At 37.6% G+C, this 22468-nt stretch overlaps 2 protein-coding genes across 3 annotated transcripts in view; one reads left to right on the plus strand and one right to left on the minus strand.

The window, feature by feature from the left end:
- Positions 1-4726, plus strand: part of LOC127867724 (CUGBP Elav-like family member 3-A) — a 148074-nt gene extending 143348 nt beyond the window's left edge. For both annotated transcript variants that reach the window (XM_052409067.1, XM_052409066.1), the window contains exon 13: positions 769-4726. The gene's annotated coding sequence lies outside the window, so the exon portion shown is untranslated. The remainder of the gene's footprint in view (positions 1-768) is intronic.
- A 1111-nt stretch (positions 4727-5837) lies between these two features.
- LOC127867723 (uncharacterized) overlaps positions 5838-22468 on the minus strand; it is a 34489-nt gene continuing 17858 nt past the window's right edge. The window contains exon 8 of the mRNA XM_052409064.1: positions 5838-8833. Within this exon, the coding sequence (XP_052265024.1) occupies positions 8565-8833 (269 nt within the window). The 3' untranslated portion in view covers positions 5838-8564. The remainder of the gene's footprint in view (positions 8834-22468) is intronic.

Consider the following 22468-nt stretch of genomic DNA (forward strand, 5'->3'; position numbering starts at 1 on the left):
TCGAAGAACGAGCTAGCATCTGTTTAGTTTTTTACTTCGTATATCGTCTACATTAGTGTCATTTTGTGACCTGACAGAACCACGTGACAGCTCGTGTATTTATTGAAATAAAAAAACGAAACAACTGCAGAGTAGAAATATATTTGAAGATTCACGACGGCACACTTAAATAAATATTTGTCCAACGAAAATATTTGTATTATTCGTTTCTATATACTAATTATTATACATAAGTTCGACGGTATAGAAATAAATATTTTCTTAACGAATGTTATCATTTCAATTATGCGCGCATGCGCATCGTAGTCACGTGGGTACTGTCACTATATTTCTGACACGTGTTTTTGCTTGGTGTTCGTCTGTCTGTGTGTTTTCTAATCATAACCCGGGGGAAAACCGGAAAACGGCTTTTCAACACCTCTTCATTGATTAATGAGGGATACTTGTATACGCCACAATGACCTTATTAGATCATTTTTGAAACATTATGATAGGGGCATGAGTGAAATAACTGTCAATTACTAGTACAAAGTGCTTTTACTTCTCTATCAGTTATGTGTTTCTAGTATTATGCATTGTTTAAACTGAAATTTGAAACGTGTTTTGATCTATACAAACGTCTAGTTGACCGGAGCTGTTTTCTTTAGGTGGAGTAAAAATGAAGGCAATGTCCAGAAATGAAATGAAGAATTGTAACTCATCTTAAATACTTCGTTTCATAGAAAAAAGCTTGTATTTACCCACATGTTTCTAATTGTTATTTTTCAGGTCAGTGATGCAAAGTCTAGTCGGAAGAAGAGCTGAGATGTGAAAACCCCCACCGAAAAAAAAGAACAACAACATACGGCCGTCGCGCATGATTTGAAAAAAAAAAATCGTGATCAAGCTGAAACAATGAACAACTTCAACAGCATTCTCGACGAGAGCAGCAAAGGAAATTATCACAATCCCGTTTATTGATATAACAGCGATGGTGTTTTTAGAATCAGTGTAAATATTTTTTTCTTGTTTATTCATTTTACTTGACTCGTTTTAACAAAATGTTTGCTTTTACATTGTGTATATATTTAAATGATTTTCGATTTCTCAGAAACTTGTTTGAACTTGTTATATTTTGCCATTACTTTGTTCTTATTTTATTGTTGCGTTTCTTTTGTCCGACCGGTTTCGATTTATTTTCCGGAATTCGGACATGAATTTGTCCGGTCGGCAAAAGTAATTTATTAATGAACTATGTGCAATATTTATATATAGGCAAGTGCTGCAGTAAAACATATATACTCCTTTCATGAAACATTTCTAGGAAGACTAATTATCCGTATTTTAAATACTAGAGGTAAAATCATTTAACTAATTTACAATATTTCGTCAAAGCGCTTAGTGAACTGCGTGTTTGTTTTTGGACGTAATTTTATCGGTTATTATTATAGGTATTATCGGTTGGAATTAGCTATCAAAACATTTAATGATTAATCAGTGACCGATAAATCATTGCTTTGGCAATTTTGATGGCATAATAAGTTTTACGAATTTTGATTTGTTTGGAAGGAGATTATTATTACCATTGTTATAATGTACTATGTATGTCTTTTATGGGCGATAACGTATCGTCATCGATGTCTGTTTGTGTTTTTATAATTTGTCAGAAATTTTAGCTCCCTTTTAAACTTTTGATGGATTTTTGATTTCTTTAAACATTCCAATTTCAAATGTTCATACGCCAGTCCTGGGTGGGGAAAGTCTTTATGTGACCGGGAACATGACAACGCGTGCGTGCGCACAATTGAGAAAAAAACAAAATATGCAATTATTTTCATTCACGAGACAATTATACGGTACAACTAGTAGTAGTATAATCCGACAAACATTGAGTTAATAATTACTCATCAATTTCGAATTACAACTAAGATTTCAAAGGTTGTGTTTCCGGGTTCACATTGTAAACATAGGGCCTACACAGTTTTGTACGAATCGCTGCATGCCAAATATTTACTTTTTCATTAAATTGTGTTTAACACAAATATATTCGCTGTTGTATTGTAAATACAGTTTTGACCAATCAACGTCGTGCTATTTTAAATAACAGTAAGGTGTACATTTTTCTACCGTATTTTTATATCATTTTATATGGTTCACTAACACAAACTCTTGATATTGTGGTTTGGTATTTTGTAAATGGTGGTTCTAGTGTTAGAATTTACTAAATCTTGTGTCGTAGTTTCGCAAAACTTATAAAGTTTGTGCTCATTTTAGAAAGAAAATCTTTAATCGAGGTGATACACATTGTCACGTGGTTGTTGTGACGTAACATAATTATTTTCCGGTGACAGCGTGTGGTAACTTATGCTTTGTTTTAAATTTTTATTTCATAAAAGGGAGCTACTATTTCTGTTGCAGAGTATGGAATTTGTTGCAAATGTCCATGCGTTGTGTGTCAACAGACAAAAGTTCACCGCCTCATTTGGCGAGCCGTTTGTTCGTTAACACACACAAGTGTTTGTTTCGCCGAAAGAATAAAACAACATCTTAGGCGCTTAGACCATTCCGTGCATAATGATACGTCATGATCAGTTATTGACCTCATTCATTGGTTACGTCAGAGGTTTTTGTACATAGTTTATTACATTAAATTATACAGATATACGAACGTTTTAATATGTTTAGATGTAGATTATTGGTAGACATTTTTAGGTTAAAATCATTTCAATATGAGTACATAATCACTATTTTGTTGCCATCATCGCTAACAAGTTAGTTTTATAGGATGTTTATTTGTGACAAGTTCAAATTGCTTATTAGATCAAAGTGTTTCCCTTTCACTTGTAAAAATTGTTTCTTAAGCAATTTCGTTTCACCAGTTGAGCAGTTATTGTTACATTATAATTTGTCAATTGGAAATTACGACTTAAAACAAGTCCAACTATGTGGTCAACTTGTTAACTGTATCTATCTCAAAGTTAAATTGTTGAAAATAAATTTATCAAAGGTGTACATATTTTATTCAAGCTATGTTAATTTATTTCTTTATATTATACAATTGTATGGGTGTTTATTTGAAAGGGAGCGAACTCATGACAGTTGTAGTTTTTGCTGCGTGCTTGTATATAACGGAATATGGCTATATTTTGCATGTTTGCACAAACTTATTAATACTTACTTTTTTCTAAATGACCTTTATGCTTACATTTGAAATTCGACAGAAAATAAATTATTTTTTTACTGCCTATAAACATGTATCTTTCCGTTTGAAAAAAGCATGTGGTAGTATCAAAAAATGTCAAACCATCCTTAAAATTGTTGCAACGCTCTATCTGGAGGAGAAGTCGTTTAGAACAAAAGCCGAATTAGATAGAAGGCCAAATTGTCATTTGTGTAAATACCGTAGTAGTTAATTATGTAGACTAGAACATATTGCTAACACTTGTAAGGCTGTGTTTCGCAAAATAAATATGTTTATTTGTTTCTGTAACATTAAGTGTGATTGATTCCTTTTTTATTGATTTGAAATCACTCATCTTTGATTGTGTATGTTTCATCCAGTACGTTCTCGTTATTTTCGATAGGTTCAATATGAGTAGCCGCCCTTTGTATTTTATTTATTCCAGTCTTGTATGCTAGAATATGGTTAAGTAAGCAATTACAAGAACATTGAAAGATACATGTACGAATAATAATAAATTATACCTGTATTTCAAACCATGCATAACATAGAATTTTTTTATACAATACCAATTCACCTAGCATGTAAGGCTTTCCGTACAGAAAACTTCTGAATCACAAGTATATTATTCATTCTTAGTTAATTATCAGGTATGAAAATCTATAGATATTTTAACACCTGCAAACTATGTAAACCACTGTCCATTTAGGACATCATTTCATTTTTACCGTTGAAAAAATAAAAAAAAAAGTTATTAAAGTGAAACCATTTTAACAACGCCTAGGACAAAAAAATACGTGAAAATGTACAAAGGGCGACTACAAATATTGAAATGAATGTGCAATATACCTATACTAGTCTAATCCTAAGCATTTGTTGCTCTTTATACTGATTCTTGATATTTTTTACAATAACACATTCATTCTCCATTAAAGGTAATAATTAAAGATTTGAGTAAGTATAATAATTAAAACAATTTTAGAAATACTTACGAATACAAACAATGGATATAAACATGTTTTTTTAACAGTTTGAGTAAGCTTTACAGAGCCTTTTATTGATCAAAATTTGTTTAATGCATTCATTTTTATAATTATGTAAATATTTTTATTTTGAAAGATAGATCGATTGAAAGCAATCCACCACACAGGGAGGAACTTGTCTCAAATAATGTAATAAACATGTCCTTTATGAATGTGTTTAAAAAAAAAGATTTCTCTACCCCGCCCAAATTTATTAAGTCATGTTTTACTTGAATCATTCTATTCACATTGATTTTTTAAATTTTATTTGATGCGCACCATTGGGATGACATGCCTTGACCGGGGCTCTGCGACACAGTGTTGTCAAGACTTTGGTTTGTCCCTTAATCGGCAACCAGTCCATGAATATTGTAAGTTCTTGAATCTGAGAAACGATTAAAAAGTGCATTTTGGCATCGGTTACACAGAACGCATGCGCTGGCTCTACGGTATGTCATCCGTGGTAACTTCATGGACTTGAAATCCAATGCGACCAATCTTGTACAATATGAATAGAAACAGAAAATAAAATTTATTAGCTAAACCCTTCTGATGTTTGTTGTGATTATGGCATGCATGATACAAACGTAAATACCACTGCACCGCCATTTCAGCAATAATCAAGGGCTCAGAACTTCAGAACATGTGTATAACTTGGGATAAAAAGTGCCTGGCTTAATAATGCTTACAGGCCATGATTGACTGCATTTTCAATAAAATCGCGTAAGAAGCGTGACAAAAGTTATGTCTAGAAATGTATAAAATTTTATGCCGCCGACAGAGTGACCCCGATGTAATTAATGATACAGCTTGATCCATATAAATTCGTTATAGACCTAGACATTCTAAAGATAAAATATTGAGTCATACATTTTGCTCTAACCGTGTTGTTCAGGTTTTTCTAAGATTTAATCTGGTGACCTAGTTTTTAGTTACACCTGACCCGATTTCGAAGTTGGCCTAGATATTGCCAAGATAAATATTCTTTCTAAGTCTTGATAAAACAAGAGGGATATGATGTAAATGGACCGTACCCCTGAGTGCAAGGTACTCCAAATATCAAAAATTTAACCTGGTAACCTATTTGACCCTATTTTTCCCAGACTCTACAGCAGCCTTGATAATTGTCAAGATAAACATGCTGGGCATGTTTTATCAAGATTGAGCTACGAATGTAGCATCTATAATAATAATATTGATATTTAATATTTGACCAGGTGACCTAATTTAAACCCAGATTCAAACATTACCTAAATTTCAGATAAACATTCTGACTAAGTTTCATCAAATTTGAGTCATAAATATGGCTTCTTAGAGTGCTAACCATGCCTGTCTTAGATTTGACGTTGTAACCTAGTTTTTGGACGCATTCGGCCCTGATTCGAACTCAGCCTATATATAAGTAAAGCTAAATATGTATTCTGAACAAGTTTCATCAAAACCGAGTCATTAATGTGGCATCAAGAGTGGTTACAATGTTTTTTTCTATATTATTTTACTTGGAAGGACAACTTGATAAATCAAAATTACATATTGCTTCAACACAACTTCATGCTGACATATTTAAATTGCATGTTGGTATATGACAAATGCTCTTTGCATTGTGCTTTTCGTTACAAACATACAGTGACAAATGTTAAACAATAAACACAAAGAAACATCAACAATATAATTAAGCATTTCAACAAATACATAAATTCACCAGTAACATGTCAACAATAACAACAGCAGCACTTCAGTAACAAATACAAATTAAATACAAAGGTGCTCACCTGAGACCCCAAAGAGCTAAACTGTTCTTTGGATTTACTGTCCACAAGGTCTTACAGTACAATTCAAAGGAAAAACTGCTAAAATCCTTATTTTTGAACAAACCATGCTAAGATATCATAACAAGACAATTCATCCATGTTTTTAGCAAGTTACATGATAAGTGGAAAAAATATAAGGAAAACATAACAGCCTTGTAGCACCTCTCACTTAGCTGCGAAATACAAATATTTGTGCAATCAAGTGTTCACGGGCATTTTCTATCATTTGACCTTGTGGGATAGTATTTGACCCCATCTGACCCAGTTTTGAACTCAGTCCAGCTTTCATTGATAAATATACTGGCCAAGTTTCCTGAACATTGGGCATTAAACGAGGCTCCTTGAATGTTTACAAGATTTTTCGTTAATTTGACCTGAAGACTTGAGTATTTTGCCCCACATTAACCACATTTTGAACATCATATGAACAGATATCCTGAAAAAGTCTCTACGAGTAAACAATAAATATGGTTGCTATAGTATTACTAAGCTTTTCCTATAAATTGACCAAACAAACTTGTTTTTGACCCCACCTGACCCAGTTTCAAAGTCAGTTGAGATATCATTGAGACAAATACTCTGACACAGTACCACACAGATTGTGTAATAAATGTGGTCTCTAGTGTAAATAAGCTTTTTGCTTAATCAAACCATAATACATAGTTTCTGATTCCACATGACCCAGCTTTAAACTCGCCTAAATATCCATGAAACAACATTATTTGACAAAGTTTAGTGAAGACTGGGCATCACATGTTTTCTCTGGAGTGTTCTGAAGCTTTTTCTTTCATTTGACCTAGTGACCTAGTTTTGGATCTCACGTGATCCAGTGTTAATCTCAAGTGAGATATGTGCATATCAAGGTTAATGGAGAAAAACAAATTTGGTCTCCTCTGTGTTACAACCTTTTTAAACATATAACATAATGACCCAACCTTTTGGCCCCAGGTGACCCATTTTAAAACCCAAATGAGATAACAAATGTTCTGACCAAGTTTCAAGATGTGACCTAGTCTATGACTCCATGGGATCCAGATTTGAATGAGTCATCTTTCAGATAAAATGTTCCAAATTTCATGAATATAAGGCATTAAATGTGGCCTAGGTATTCAGTAGCTTTTTTTATAAATTATAACTTTATTTTTTACCCAGTGTCGAACTCAGACGAGTCAAGAAAAATCTCCTGTCCAAGTTTCATATTGATTGGGAATTCAATGTGGCATCTAGAGTGTTAAAGATTTTCTTTAAATTGGCCCTGTGACCTAGTTTTTGTATACCTCATGATCCAGTTTTGAACACAACCAAGGTATATTTATGACAAATATTCTCACAAAGTTTCATGTTATAAATGAGGTAAAAAATGGCCTGAAGAGAATTTAAAAGACAAATATTAACGACGTACAACAGACAAAAATAAATAAAAAAGCACACAATTAGTATGTTGTGCTCAAATGAGCTAAAAAGTAAACAGATGTCCATGATGGTTCATGTTGGTTAAAGCTTTTCGATTGGGCCTTTGCCGGTAAGGATTTGATGGGTAACAAAGGTCATAATTACCTTTTTTTTTATACAAATAAGTGATATATTATTAGCCATATGGTTTCTCACTGTCCAAATACAATGTTGTCGGTAAATTAATATTTCCAGGAGAATGGAAACTATGCTAAGCAAACAAAGTGATCTGGATAAGTAAACAAAAATGTGTGCTTAATAAGTACTTTATAAAAAAGTATTCAGTAGGAGGTAAGAAACAGAAATATATTATTGACAGAAGGTTTTACATGGCGTTTTTTATTGACTTGGGGGAAAGGGCTTAGCCCTATGTTTTTGAGGGAAAAATTATCAACAAAACGAAGAAAGAGGATGAAATGCTTATGCTGAACTTGAAATTAAATTTGCATTATTTTGAAAAAATTCTCTCGAGGGCCAAGGGGCATTTAATAAGAGCCACATGAAGAAAGAAAACAAGCCTAACCTGATATCACACAGTTCAAAAACACTTTTATAAATGTAAAATACACAAATAAACAGCATAACTTAAAAGATATAATTATTATGTGTGCCTTACTTCCCAGTATCACATGACCTTGTCCGATAGTATTTCACAAGTATTGTTCCTATTGTCAAGTTTCCATGACCATGTTCAACAACATTTTTCTATCGAAAAGTATAAAGAATTAGTTAATGAAAGAATATTCAACCACAAGCTGGTTATTTTCACTTTCTGTAGTTCTTACACAGATAATCAGATCAAACTACTCTTGAAGAATTACATTTTACACTGCAATAGTTTTGGTGCATCACTGCCAAAGATTCCATGTCAAATCGTCACTTAACATGCACTCTCTGCATAGATTTCAGAATTCAAGAGAAAAAGTATGTCATTTTCTGTTAGTCAAGGTGTTACATTCTATACTTGTATCATGGCCAAACTTTCATCTCAAAACTATACTCTTCCTTAATTCACTCTCTCCAATAAATATTAGAATCTTAAAGAAATAAATACACCATTTTCTCTAGGTTTCAATACCAAACTCTAACTTTTATTTCACAACCAAGTTCACCATCAAGTCATTTATCAAACTTATATCCTTCTCTACGTGCCTTTTCAAACAGTCGTTTTGAGTCTAAAAGAAACGTAGAATAGTTAATATGAGGATGTTCCACTACGAGTTCATCTATGGTTTCCGAAGTGATTTGGTCGCACCGAATCAACCCGAAGTACTCAAGTATTTTACAAGCAAGGGAGACCACTCTAATGCCAGGGTCTGTGACCGACTGGCACCACCCGATGTCCAGTGACTCCAGACAGGTACAGTGCTTGGCAATGGCTTCAAGACCTGAAACATTGTAGGTTAGAATAAACATATGCCCTGTTCTGAGAGAACGGGATTTCATGCATGTGTTTAAAGTGTCATCCCAGATAAGCCTGTGCAATCTGCTACTATCTAGTTTCTCTCAGGATTTTAGGGACAACACTTTTGACATGGCGGTTTTAACAGTATTTAACAGTATTTTTAAAAAATATTTTTAAAGCATCAAACGAATCATAAACATATTTCGGATTGTTTATTATTAATAAATGTTAACTTTGATAGGAATAATATAATTCGCTACGACAGGATTATGATATCGTAAATCAGGTTTTGGGTCAGAGTGGTTAGCATTCGATACAAACGCTACCATAAATAGTGTGGTTTAAAATACATTTCGATAATAGGGATGGAAGAACAGATAATGGATTTCGACAAAGGGATGGAAGAACTGAAAATGGATTTGTAGATATCGTGTCTATATTGTTGTAACTTTATTGTTATAAGCAATGGATTGAAGTTGTCATTAAGGTAAATAAAATTTACTTTTTGTTTTGATGCTGCATTATTTTTTCATTTTTTACCAAGAAAAATATCACATTTTCGATTCGTTTTTTATTTCTTCTCATATTTTCAATAGGAAAATATTAAAAGGAACAATTTAAAGTGGAATTATTTTTTACATGACACAATCTGTAGTTATTTGGTCGTCAGAAATGTTGTGTATATGTAAGAGGCTCGACAAGAATAACTAGAGCTTCGTCACAGACGTGACGAATACCCCCACATGCTGCATTGACACAGAATATTTTGCATGTTGTCTTCACAAAAAACAGCGGACACCATGCTTAATGTTTAAAATGCACTAAGTGACCCTGTGACCTAGTTTTAACCCGGCATGACCCATATTTGAACTTGACCTAGACATCATCTAGATACAACATCTGACCAAGTTTGGTGAAGATCGGATGAAAACAACTTGAATTAGAGAGCGGACACTTAATACGGACTGACCGACAGACCGACCGACATGCTCACTCCTATATACCCCCCTAAACTTCGTTTGTGGGGGTATAATTATATTGTTATGTCAATTTATCATTTGTCTTTGATAAAATGTGTTGACAGCATGAAGCAGGATAAATTGAATACATGGTTGGTGCCGAGATGGAAAGTTTATCCAGTTCTGCCTAAAAAAGAAAACAAGAGGGCCATCAGGCCCTAAGGCGCTCACCTGAAAGCCAAAGGAACTAGACTATTCTGAAACAAGGGACAAAATTGTCACAAAACCAGGTTTTCATTGTGAAAAAAAATCTGATAAAGGGAGAAAACTCAAACTGAACTTTTGAAATGAACAAACAAAATTAACCCCCATTGTAAGTTTGTTTTTAAAAAAAATCTATTTTTAGTCGTGGCGACCTTGACATTGGAGATATTGACGTGATTCTTTCGTGCGACACACCGTCCCATGATGGTGAACAAATGTGCCAAATGATTTTAAAATCTCACAATGAATGACATAGTTATGGCCAGGACAAGCTCATTTATGGCCATTTTTGACCTTTGAACTCAAAGTGTGACCTTGACCTTGGAGATATCGACGTAATTATTTCGCGCGACACACCGTCCAATGATGGTGAATAAATGTGCCAAATGATTTTAAAATCTGACAATGAACGACATAGTTATGGCCCGGACAAGCTTGTTCCGCCCGCCCGCCCGCCAGCCAGCCCGCCAGCCCGCCCGCATTCGCCAATCTAATAACCAGTTTTTTCCTTCGGAAAACCTGGTTAAAAACTAGAGTGATAACAAGGTTTTGTAGTAAATAGCCATTAAAGGAAAAATGCCACGCCCCCTTGCGGCCATGTTTTTTTAACTGATCTCAACCATTTTTGAACTTAGCCCAGATATTATTAGTTCAAATATTCTGACCAAGTTTCATGAGCATTGGACCACAAATGTGACTTCTAGAGTGTTAACAAGGTTTTACCATACAATAAAGCCAAATAAAGACAAGAGGGCCATGATGGCCCTGTATCGCTCCACTGTTTTTTCTTTGCGAAAAAAACATGTAATGCGCATGGGTTGAAATGTACTCAAGCATGTGACTTTCTCTTTCTATCCCTCGTCCCACTAGGCGCATAAAGTTGGAAGGGTGAGCATTTTTATATATGGAAAAAGTTACTACCGTGTTAACTAAACAGACAAAAAAGCCCGGGAATTGTTGCACAGGTCCTTTGCTTATAACATAGGTACATTTATCTCTCCAAAAGATATTGTCGTTCTTTCTATTTCACATATTTTTAGATGCTGAAGATCAAATCTACGCATTTGATTTGAAACAGATTCACAAGATCCATAGGAATCAAAATGCCTTAACCCTTTACCAAACAACACATTTTGGACTTTCCCAATTTGAAAGAGGTTGCAGACGTAAATTGAATTAAAATGGAATATGAAGGAAATGATCAGGTAGGGTAGAAATAATTTTGATAAAAGGAGAAATTGCTCATCAACCCACACATCCCTAAGACCAACAGGCCTGAGAATATTATGATAATCTAAAGATTATTTCTTTATATTTATAAATGTATTTAATTAAGTAATACATTTGACTTCTAAGATCAATTCATAACTTGTATTAAGAAAATTATAAAATGGTCAGAAATATATATGGATTGTTGAGCAATTGACAATCATTTCAACAATTCATGATCAGTCACTATTCACAAATGGAACAATGAATCATTAGTTATTAAAAAACAGCATATACGATAGTTAAGAACATTGCACTTCATTAATTTCAACACCTTCTCTTGGATACAAAGTTTGAGTTTACCGTGCAGTATCATATATTGACTTTCCATGAAATAATTATGTTCATGGAAGTTGTGTTTTTAAAATCAATAATATATTATTAAACTGGTTTTAACACTACAAAAAAGACATGAAATTAACATGTCATCCAAAATATTTTCATCCGGATATATGGTCACTTTCGACATATTTGAATAAAACCCGACTTTTTTCAGTTTATAAGAAAAACATTCATAACACATGTTCTTACTTCAATGCCTTTGTAAGCAGTCACCATCTGACCTAAAATGGCACTAAATGACAGGGTTTTATCTCATGTTTACAAGATGTTGATGTTGTTGGTCACAGCCAAACCAGTAATCTCCACTGGTAAACGTCATATGTTCAGTTTTGTGACCCCCGGGGCCGGGTCAAATTTGAGCCCAGGCGAATAATTTGAACAAATTTGGTAGAGGACTATTAGATATCACTACATACCAAATTTAGTAGCCCTAGGCTCTATAATTAAGAACAAGAAGATTTTTAAAGTTTGCACAAAATAGGCCTTATTTAAGCATATGTTCATTTTTTTGACCCCTGGGGCAAGGTCAAATTTGTTCCTAGGGGCATAATTTGAACAAACTAAGTAGAGAACTATTAGATGTCACTACCTACCGAATTTGGTAGAAATAGGCCCAATGGTTATGGACAAGATTTTTATAGTTTGCACAAAATGGGCCCAATATAAGCATATGTTCAATTTTGTGACCCCTGGGGAACGGTCAAATTTGATCCCAGGGGCTTAATTTGAACAAACTTGGTAGAGGACTATAAGATGTCATTACATACCAAATTTAGTAGCCCTTTGCCATACAGTTATGGACAAGAAGATTTTTAAAGTTTGCACAAAATAGGCCTTATATAAGCAAATTTTCGATTTTTTGACCCCCCAGGGCAGGGTCAAATTTGACCCTAGGGGCATAATTTGAACAAACTTGGTAAAGGACTATTAGATGTCACTACATACCAAATTTGGTAGCCCTAGGCCCAATGGTTATGGACGAGAAGATTTTTTAAGTTTTCACAAAATAGGCCTTATATTAGCAAATTTTCAATTTTTTGACCCCCCGGGGCAGGGTCAAATTTGACCCCAGGGGCATAATTTGAACAATCTTGGTAGAGGACTATAAGATGTCACTACATACCAAATTTGGTAGCCCTTGGCCCAATGGTTATGGACAAGAAGATTTTTAAAGTTTACACAAAATAGGCCTTATATAAGCAAATGTTCAATTTTTTGACCTCCCGGGGCAGGGTCAAATTAGACCCCAGGGGCATAATTTGAACAAACTTGATAGAGGACAATAAGATGTCACTACATACAAAATTTGGTAGCCCTAGGCCCAATGGTTATGGACAAGAAGATTTTTAAAGTTTGCACAAAATAGGCCTTATATAAGCAAATTTTCAATTTTTTAACCCCCTGGGGCAGGGTCAAATTTGACCCCAGGGGCATAATTTGAACAAACTTGGTAGAGGACTATAAGATGTCACTACATAGCAAATTTGGTAGCCCTAGGCCAAATGGTTATGGACAAGAAGATTTTTTAAGTTTGCACAATATAGGCCTTATATAAGCAAATTTTCATTTTTTTAACCCCCCCTGAGCAGGGTCAAATTTGACACCAGGGGCATAATTTGAACAAACTTGGTAGCGGACTATAAGATGTCACTACATACCAAATTTAGTAGCCCTAGGCCCAATGGTTATGGACAAGAAGATTTTTAAAGCTTGCACAAAATAGGCCTTATATAAGCGAATTTTCAATTTTTTAACCCCCCGGGGCAGGGTCAAATTTGACCCCAGGGGCATAATTTGAACAAACTTGGTAGAGGACAATAAGATGTCACTACATACCAAATTTTGTAGCCCTATGCCATAGGGTTATGGACAAGAATATTTTTAAAGTTTGCACAAATAGGCCTTATATAAGCAAATTTTCAATGTTTTGACCCCCCAGGACAGGGTAAAATTTAACCCCAGGGGCATAATTTGAACAAACTTGGCAGAGGACTATAAGATGTCACTACATAGCAAATTTGGTAGCCCTAGGCCCAATGGTTACGGACAAGAAGATTTTTAAAGTTTGCACAAAATAGGCCTTATATAAGCAAATTTTCAATTTTTTGACCCCCCGGGGCAGGGTCAAATTTGACCCCAGGGGCATAATTTGAACAAACTTGGTAGAGAACTATAAGATGTCAATACATACCAAATTTGGTAGCCCTAGGCCTAATGGTTATGGACAAGAAGATTTATAAAGTTTGCACAAAATAGGCCTTATATAAGCAAATTTTCAATTTTTTGACCCCCTGGGGCAGGGTCAAATTTGACCCAAGGGACATAATTTGAACAAATTTGAAAGAGGTTCACCACAGGAACATTCCTGAGAAATTTCATCAGATTTGGACGAGTAGTTTAGGACAAGAAGATGTTTAAAGAAAAAGTTAACGCACGCACGCACGGACGCACACACGACGGACACAGGACCATGACATAAGCCCCGCTGGCCTTTGGCCAGTGGAGCTAAAAACTGCCCGTCCCATGGCGGCCATGTTTTCATTCAACTGGAACCATTTTCGAACTCGTCCAAGATATTATTGGGACACATGTTTTGACCAGTTTCATGAAGATTGGACTAAAAATGTGACTTCTAGAGTGTTAACAAGGTTTTACTATAGCCATATAAGGAAAACTGCCACGCCACCTGGCGGCCATGTTTTTCAACCAACGGGAACCATTTTCGAACTCGTCCAAGAAATTATTGACACACATGTTCTGACAAAGTTTCATGAAGATTGGACTAAAAATGTGACTTCTAGAGTGTTAACAAGGTTTTACTATAGCCATATAAGGAAAACTGCCATGCCCCCTAGCGGCCATGTTTTTCAACCAACCGGAACCATTTTCAAACTCGTCCAAGATATTATTGGGACACATGTTCTGACAAAGTTTCATGAAGATCGGACAATAAATGTGACTTCTAGAGTGTTAACAAGGTTTTACTTTAGCAAAATGCCACGCCCCCTGGCGGCCATGTTTTTCAATCAACCGAAACCATTTTCGAACTCGTCCAAGATATTATTGGGACACATGTTCTGAGTAAGTTTCATGAAGATTAGACAATAAATGTGGCCTCTAGAGTGTTAACAAGGTAAATGTTGACGATGCACGATGGACAAAAGGCGATCACAATAGCTCACCATGAACACGTTGTGCTCAGGTGCGCTAAAAAATAGGGCTGGCTAAAGCTCGCCCTATTTTCTTTTTCTAAGCCTTACCTTAGCCTCTCTATTTTATCATATTTAAGTTAATATTAATATGACAAAATAGAAAATAAAATTGTTCAATACAACAATGAGACACAGCAATAAACAATAGACTGCCAAGCAATATGGTCCCCTACCGGTGAAACTCCACCATTATCATATTTTTTTTTATATTTGTTGCCAAAGCAACCATAATTATTGAAGTAGGAACAAAATGAAATGATATGCATAATCTCCATATTGCCATCTATCCATGTTTTAATGAAAAATATGAAGAACTTTTAAAGTTATCACAGGATCCAGAAAAGTGTGACGGACAGACTGACAGACAGACTGACAGAGCGCAAACCATAAGTCCCCTCCAGTTTCACCGGTAGGGGACAAAAACACATTTTTTAAGTAAAATTCATTTTAATTATTAAATACTTACCTGCTATCTATAGCTTCTGCTTCCGAAGGTTGGTTATATCATCCGGAAAATTTCTGGAGCCACCACCCTGTGTCCGTACTTTAGACTAGAGCGAAACATAGTGTAACGCAACCTAGCAAAAAGCGACACCCTACCTTCAGTCTTCTTCCAATATAAAAATATTAGTCGAAGAGCGGGGTGGGAGGTGGGACTCATCGATAGCAGGTAAGTGTTTAATAATTAAAACGAATTTTACTTACAAAATTTGTTTTAATGTCATAAATACTTACCTGCTATCTATAGCTGAATTTGCAGCTGCGGTGGGATGGTTCGCGTATAGCACCCCAATCCCCATCACAACAGAACCCGTATCCAGAGTTATCAGCTAATGATAGCAGAACCCATAACTAGGGTTATCAGGTAATCTTCATTAGTACGGTATTGACTTTGACTTCTCGGAAAAGAGTAAGTATGTCTATGTCGTATACGACACTACCGTTTGTGAAACAACAAGGGGGCCCAACAATTACAATTTGTTGGCACTCCAGAGAACGAAGATAAAAAGAGAAGGTGGTCGGATTCCTCCAGAAAGTATGTTGGAGCACGTCAGAGAGTGGTGTGTGATAATATACACCCACAAAGCTGACAGAGCTCGTAATTCATGCGGTCTGCTCTTAAACAGGGATGAATCCCTAGATGAGAGAGAAAAGAGTAAGCCTTCTTAATCGAGGCTACCCAACAAGAAGCCGCAGACACATCGCCCCCCCTTTAAAGAATGAAGAGTCTCTAGCGAGAGCCTCGAATGAACTTACTCTGCTGAGATAGAACTTCAAAGCCCTGACTGGGCAAAGAAGTCTATCTTCATCTTCATGTCTCCAAGTTCTAAAAAACTTGGGACCTTGAAGGGTTTAGAAGCCATATAGGGGAGTTGATATTTAGCAAGGAATCCTGGCTGACCCAACAAGTGACGAAGCCATCGGATCAAAATGAAGATGGTCGTCATCGACAGAAAGAGCATGAATTTCACTTTTACGTTTGGCTGAAGCCATATTAAGAAGGAAAACGGTCTTAAAGTTTTAGGAACTGTTAGGAAGCCTGATGAAGGTTTCATCAGGAACCTAGTAAGCGATCAAAGAACGCAAGCCAAAAGCATTAAGCATTAAGAAACAGAGCGTTGAAGTTCCATGGCTAGATCATGAAACAGGTATGTCAGCATAGACTTGTGATGACTTACAAAAAGCCAAGTTATGCGAAGCATAGTCTGTATTCTTTATGGAGATAGGAAAAAGTTTCTTATCATCAAAAAGATAGACAAGAAAAACCTCTATGCATCTCACAGAGTTATTTAAAGGATCAATATGCCCTCGAATACCACAGTCAGAGAAAAGCTTCCAGAAAGCATCGTAGACTGTTCTGGTGGACTTTCTCCTTGCAGAGACAACGAGAGTTGAAGCCCAAACAGAAAAACGTTCTTTGTAGGGATTATCAAATAATGGCCTGACTTGTAGTGGAGCATGTCTTGAGCTTATGAAATATTATCTCTCTGAGATAGGAAAAATGACCTGTGAGTAAGTTTCCTGGAAAAATCATACAGGAGACTGAGAAGGTTGTTAAAACCAGAATCTCCTGGGCCACCAAGGGGCGACCAGGAGGACTTGGCAAAAGTTCACCTTGATACTCCAAGATAGAGGAATAACAAGATGTGTTTGTGAAACACAATGTCCCCCTATATGATGTTTGACCTTGTAGGATGACCTTGACCTTGACCCTTCACCATTCAAAATGTGCAGCTCTATGAGATACACATGCATTTCAAATATAAAATTGCTAGCTTCAATATTGCAGAAGTGACATTACATGAGCAATTTTGACCCATATATTTGACCTTGAAGGATGACCTTGACCTTTCACCACTAAAAATGTGCAGCTCCATGAGATACACATGCATGCCGAATATCAAGTTGCTACATGTATCTTCAATATTGCAAAAGTATTCATAAAATTAGCGATTTGGGCCACATATATTTGACCTCTGACCTTGAAGGATGACCTTGACCTTGACCTTTCACCACTAAAAATGTGCAGCTCCATGAGATACACATGCATGCCAAATATCAAGTTGCTATCTTCAATATTGCAAAAGTACTCATAAAATGAGCGATTTTGGCCACATATATTTGACATCTGACCTTGAAGGATGACCTTGACCTTGACCTTTCACCACTCAAATTGTGCAGCTCCATGAGATACACATGCATCCCAAATATCAAGTTGCTATCTTGAATATTAAAAATACTGCAAAAGTGTACATTAAATGAGCCGTTTTGACCCATATATTTGACCTTTGACCTTGAAGGATGACCTTGACCTTTCACCACTCAAAATGTGCAGCTCCATGAGATACATATGCATGCCAAATATCAAGTTCCTATCTTCAATATTGAAAAAGTTATTGCAAATGTTTAAGTTGGCGCAAACCAACCAACAGACTAACAGACCAACAGACAGGGCAAAAACAATATGTCCCCCACTACTATAGTGGGGGACATAAAAACGTGATATATAGGCGTAAGAGTCCAGTTGGTCTCAAGCAGACGAAAGTGCGACAATAGCTAACACTGCTGGATAGTAAACTGGACTCACTTACACATGAAGTCTGTGGTTGTCGCAAACAGGTAGACCAGTGGATAACCGAATGGGAGAAAAATCTAGTTGGTCACTTCCTGATGAAATGTCCAATCTGACAGAAGGAACTGGTGTTTGCAAGACCAACTGTCCGACAGGGCGTTGAGACGACCTGGTATGTGTTTGAACGAGAGAGAAATGTTGAGGTTCTTGCAAAGAACGAGCAAGTTCCTGGTTTCCAGATACAGGGGGTGATCATGTGTACACCCTTGTGCCTGGATGAAAACCACGACTGATGTGTTTTCTATTGACACCATCACACAGGAGTCGCGAAAATGTGAGAAACAGCTAGAAAGACTGCTAGCTTTTCGAGATTTTTGTAGTGCAGGTGATACTCCTGAGGAGACCACATACCTGAGATGATCAGGCTGAGTAGTTCCAGGTAAGCGCCCCCAACCTTCCCAGCTCGCATCTGTATGAGATGTAAGGAAGGTTGTGGTGGAAGAAGCGGTATTGCTGCCAAGAGTCTCCTAGTCTAGTCACCACTGAATGTGGGGAACTAAAAACGGAAGGATGAGAATCTGTGTAAGCGGATTGCTCCGAGATAAATTTCAACAAAAATTAGAGTGCATGCTGAAGAGGAAGTATTCTTTCGGAAAAAAATGTCCCAGAAGAAAGACCGGACCAGTAAAAGACCGACCGGTGGCCGGAGCCTCATGGTACTATGGGCGGGGAAAAAAATTCATGGCAAGCTGAAATTTCCCCACTCCGACCAGACTTGAAAGTCGGTAGAATAGAAAAAGTGTTGAACACTTAATTATAAGCCATCGATATGCAAAGTGCAGAAGTATGGCTGCAACTGGTACATCCTGCATCGGAGGTGTGTTGGTAGAGAGGGAAAACCCTAGGAGTGACCTTAGGGACGTCTGCCCTTGACGGTCGAAGGCTTGAAAGTCTTCTGATCCGGCTTGGTTTTGCCCTTAATTTAAGAAACCTTCCAGACGGATTCCGATAGGAAGACGACCTGTTATAGGAAGACGGCCTGTTAGAGGCCGGATGTGGAATAGAAGAAGGCCTTTTAGAGAAAAAGGTTGTTCTTCATAGTATTCTTGGCTGTCGGGATCGCCGGGTGCTTAGAAGCTGGTAGCAAAATAGCCCCTAGGCGCTTGCCAGAGTTGTTTTTCGTTAGAGAGGCAAAGATCTGGTCTTCCCAGTCAGCCCTGATTGCCGCCTGTATCCTGCCTCCAAAAAGGGAATCTGCTGTGAAAGGAGCAATTCTGAGTGAGTTCACTCCTGGTTCAAACAAGAAAATTGAGGCAGTGAAGAGAGGATGAGGTCCTCCGGATCCTTAGCATCTCAGGCCTGAGTCCGATAGCTCCCAAGCCATCTACAAGGTTGTGGCCGCATGCAGTCAAGCTGGTAGGCAGACCTATGGATTGGTCCTCTCTCAGTTACCTTTTCTCCAACATGGAGTAAGGAACTGAGATAGAGGTAGAAGCAACTGGCATAGTAAGCAAAAGCTTGTTATTGTCAGAATCTAGACCCCGCAGTTTGGAAAGGTTCAAACCAGTAGTCGGGCCGGGTGTAGCTTTTACCGCCATAAGCGGTTTAAGCTCAGTCAGGTCCTTATGGGCTTACCATGGCGATGTAGCAGGCTAATTATTTGGGTTCCAGTGACTGGAAAACATACATTGTAGTCGAGCCACTTGGAAGGCGGATGTTGACACTAGATATTGCTTCGCTAATCCTGCCGAGCTCACTTTGCGGGCCAACTGTTCCATAACAGGGTAAGGGGCGGGTAAAATTAATTTATAGACCTGATTAATAGAGGCCAAATAGTAATGTTCGGTCTCAACGTTAGACTCTGAGCCCGCTTCAACCGAACCATCTGCAAGACTAGTAGTCTGTATGTAGCCAGCTGAATCAGAAAAAGGAATTTGTTTACCAGATTGAGGTATTTCATAAGCTTCTATTATTGAAAGGCACAAGTGTCCTGGAAACTGCTGAATCTATAAAGTATTCGACTCGATGGAGTAGCAGCAGGGGGTATACAACTAGGTAACCTAGAAAATACTCATGGTTTGAAGCAGGCAAAGAAAAAGGTGGTTATTATATGACCGGTTATGTCACCGGGTAATAGCCGGTGATCCGTGACCGGACCGGTCAATGACCGGTGACTGTATTGGTCATAATATGACCGGTGAGGTCACCGGGTAATACCAGGTGACTGGTGCCTGTGACCAGTCCCTGCTACTGGAAACCGGACCCCGTGATTTGGCCAGACCGGTCAATGATCAGACCAGTGACATAAACGATTATAGACCGAAATATGGCGAGAGCCATATGGTCTCACATAGACCAACACATGGTTGAAACATGGTTGATGTCACTGGGCAAAGACCGACGTATGGTGGGAGCCAAGTGGTCAAAGTCTTGCCCGGTACTGGGCAAAGATCAAAGTATGGTGAAAATCATATGGTCTGACGTTGACCAACGCATGGCTGAAGCCACATGGTCATTGTCCTGCCTGATGTCCAGACCGGTCAAATACCAGTGAACAGATCTGTCATAATATGATCGGTGACGTCAACAGGTAAAACCCGGAGACAGCTGACCGTCGTCCAGCCGGACCGGTGACCAGGGATTGGTGACCGGTGAATGGACCACTCATAACATGACGGTGAATTAAACAAGGTAAAGACCGAAGTATGGCGGAAGCCATATGATCTGACGAAGAGACGCATGGCCAAAACCACATGGTCGACGTCCTGCCCAGTGCCCAAACCGGCCAAAGACCGGTAAACGGACTGGTTATAAAATGACCGGTGATGTCACCGGGTAATACCCAGTGACCGGCGACTGGACCGTTCAATGACTGGTGCCCAGCAAACGGACCGGTCATAACATGACCGGTGACGTCACCGGGTAAAGACCAAAGTATGGCGGAAGCCATATGGTCTGACGTCGAATGACGCATGTCCAAAGCAACATGGTCAACGTCTTGCACGGTGCTCCGTAGCAAAGGTCTGGCTCTGGAAGATCCTATGTTGCCCGGACCGGTCAAAGACCGGGGACCGTGAACGGACCGGTCATAAAATGACCGGTGACGTTACCGGGTAAAGACCGAAGTATGGCGGGAGCCATATGGTCTGACGTCGACCGACGCTTGGCCGAAGCCACTTGGTCGACGTCACCGGGCAAAGACCGATGTATGGCGGGAGCAATATGGTCTGACATTGACCGAGTTGTGGCAAGAGCCACGTGGTTAACGTCTTGCCCGGTACCATGCAAAAACTGAAGTATGGTGGGAGCCATATGGTCTGACGTCCACCGATGCATGGCCGAAGCCACGTGGTCAACGTCTTGCACGATGCTTTTCTTGTTTTCTGCGAACTTCGTACATGAAATACAAGAGTAAAACATATTTAACAATTAACTGGTCATTGACCAGATTTTATACGGCACATGAAATTATCTATTTGCACATAATGCAAATGATAAACATTCTCTAAGTTATTTGTTTCATGAACACAAAAACCGTATAAATAAAACAAAAGTTTAATACAATAATCGAAAATAACACCAATAATAATTTGTTAGACAAATAATAAAACTTGTCTAAACAAATACACAGTATTGATTAACATCTCAGTTTATTTAGCGACCGAACTGACTCGGCCGCCATCTTGTTTTCGCTTGTCACAATGCAAATAGTGTGTAGAAATAACCATTTATATCTAACGTTATTTTTCCACAATTCCATTAATTGTTGATTTGTATCAAATAAAACAAGAGCACCGCCTTGCGGGTGCAGACTGCTCATCTATTTTCTTATTAAAGGTGAAGGGACTCTCAATTTCAATCACAAAGGAGGGAGGGGTGGAGTGAAGAGGGGTGTATAATGTGGGGGTGTGGACATTTATTACATTATCTTCCCAAAATGCGGGAAAAAAAATGCAAAAAAATGCAAAAAAAAAATATGGGGGGGGGGGGTGAGGGGATTCTTGGGTGCGATGGTTGGACGGTATTTCAAAAATATAATAATAAAAATAAATATTTGTGTTTTTTAACCGTTTCAAAAAAAATAAATTTGGGGGTGGGGGTGGGGTGGGGGGGGTATAGTGTGAGGGTGTGGTGGTCATTTGTGAGATGATCTTAAACAAACAAAAAAAATTGGGGGGGGATTCGGGGGGGGGGGGGAGGGCACGGGGGCTGGTTTGGGTGGAGTCTATTGTGGTATGTCAGGTAAGAGAAGTTTTGTCAAAGTATCAATCAAATCTAATCATAATTAAAGAAGTTATGGCAATTTTAGCAAAATGTAATAATTTGACCTTGAGAGTCAAGGTCATTCAAAGGTCAAGGTAAAATTCAACTTGCCAGGTACAGTAACCTCATGATAGCATGAAAGTATTTGAAGTTTGAAAGCAAAAGCCTTGATTCTTTAGAAGTAAAGTGGATCAAAACACAAAATTTAACCATATATTCAAAGTTACTAAGTCAAA

The sequence above is a fragment of the Dreissena polymorpha genome, chromosome 2 (genome assembly GCF_020536995.1).
Source record: "Dreissena polymorpha isolate Duluth1 chromosome 2, UMN_Dpol_1.0, whole genome shotgun sequence".
Classification (NCBI taxonomy): Eukaryota; Metazoa; Mollusca; class Bivalvia; order Myida; family Dreissenidae; genus Dreissena; species Dreissena polymorpha.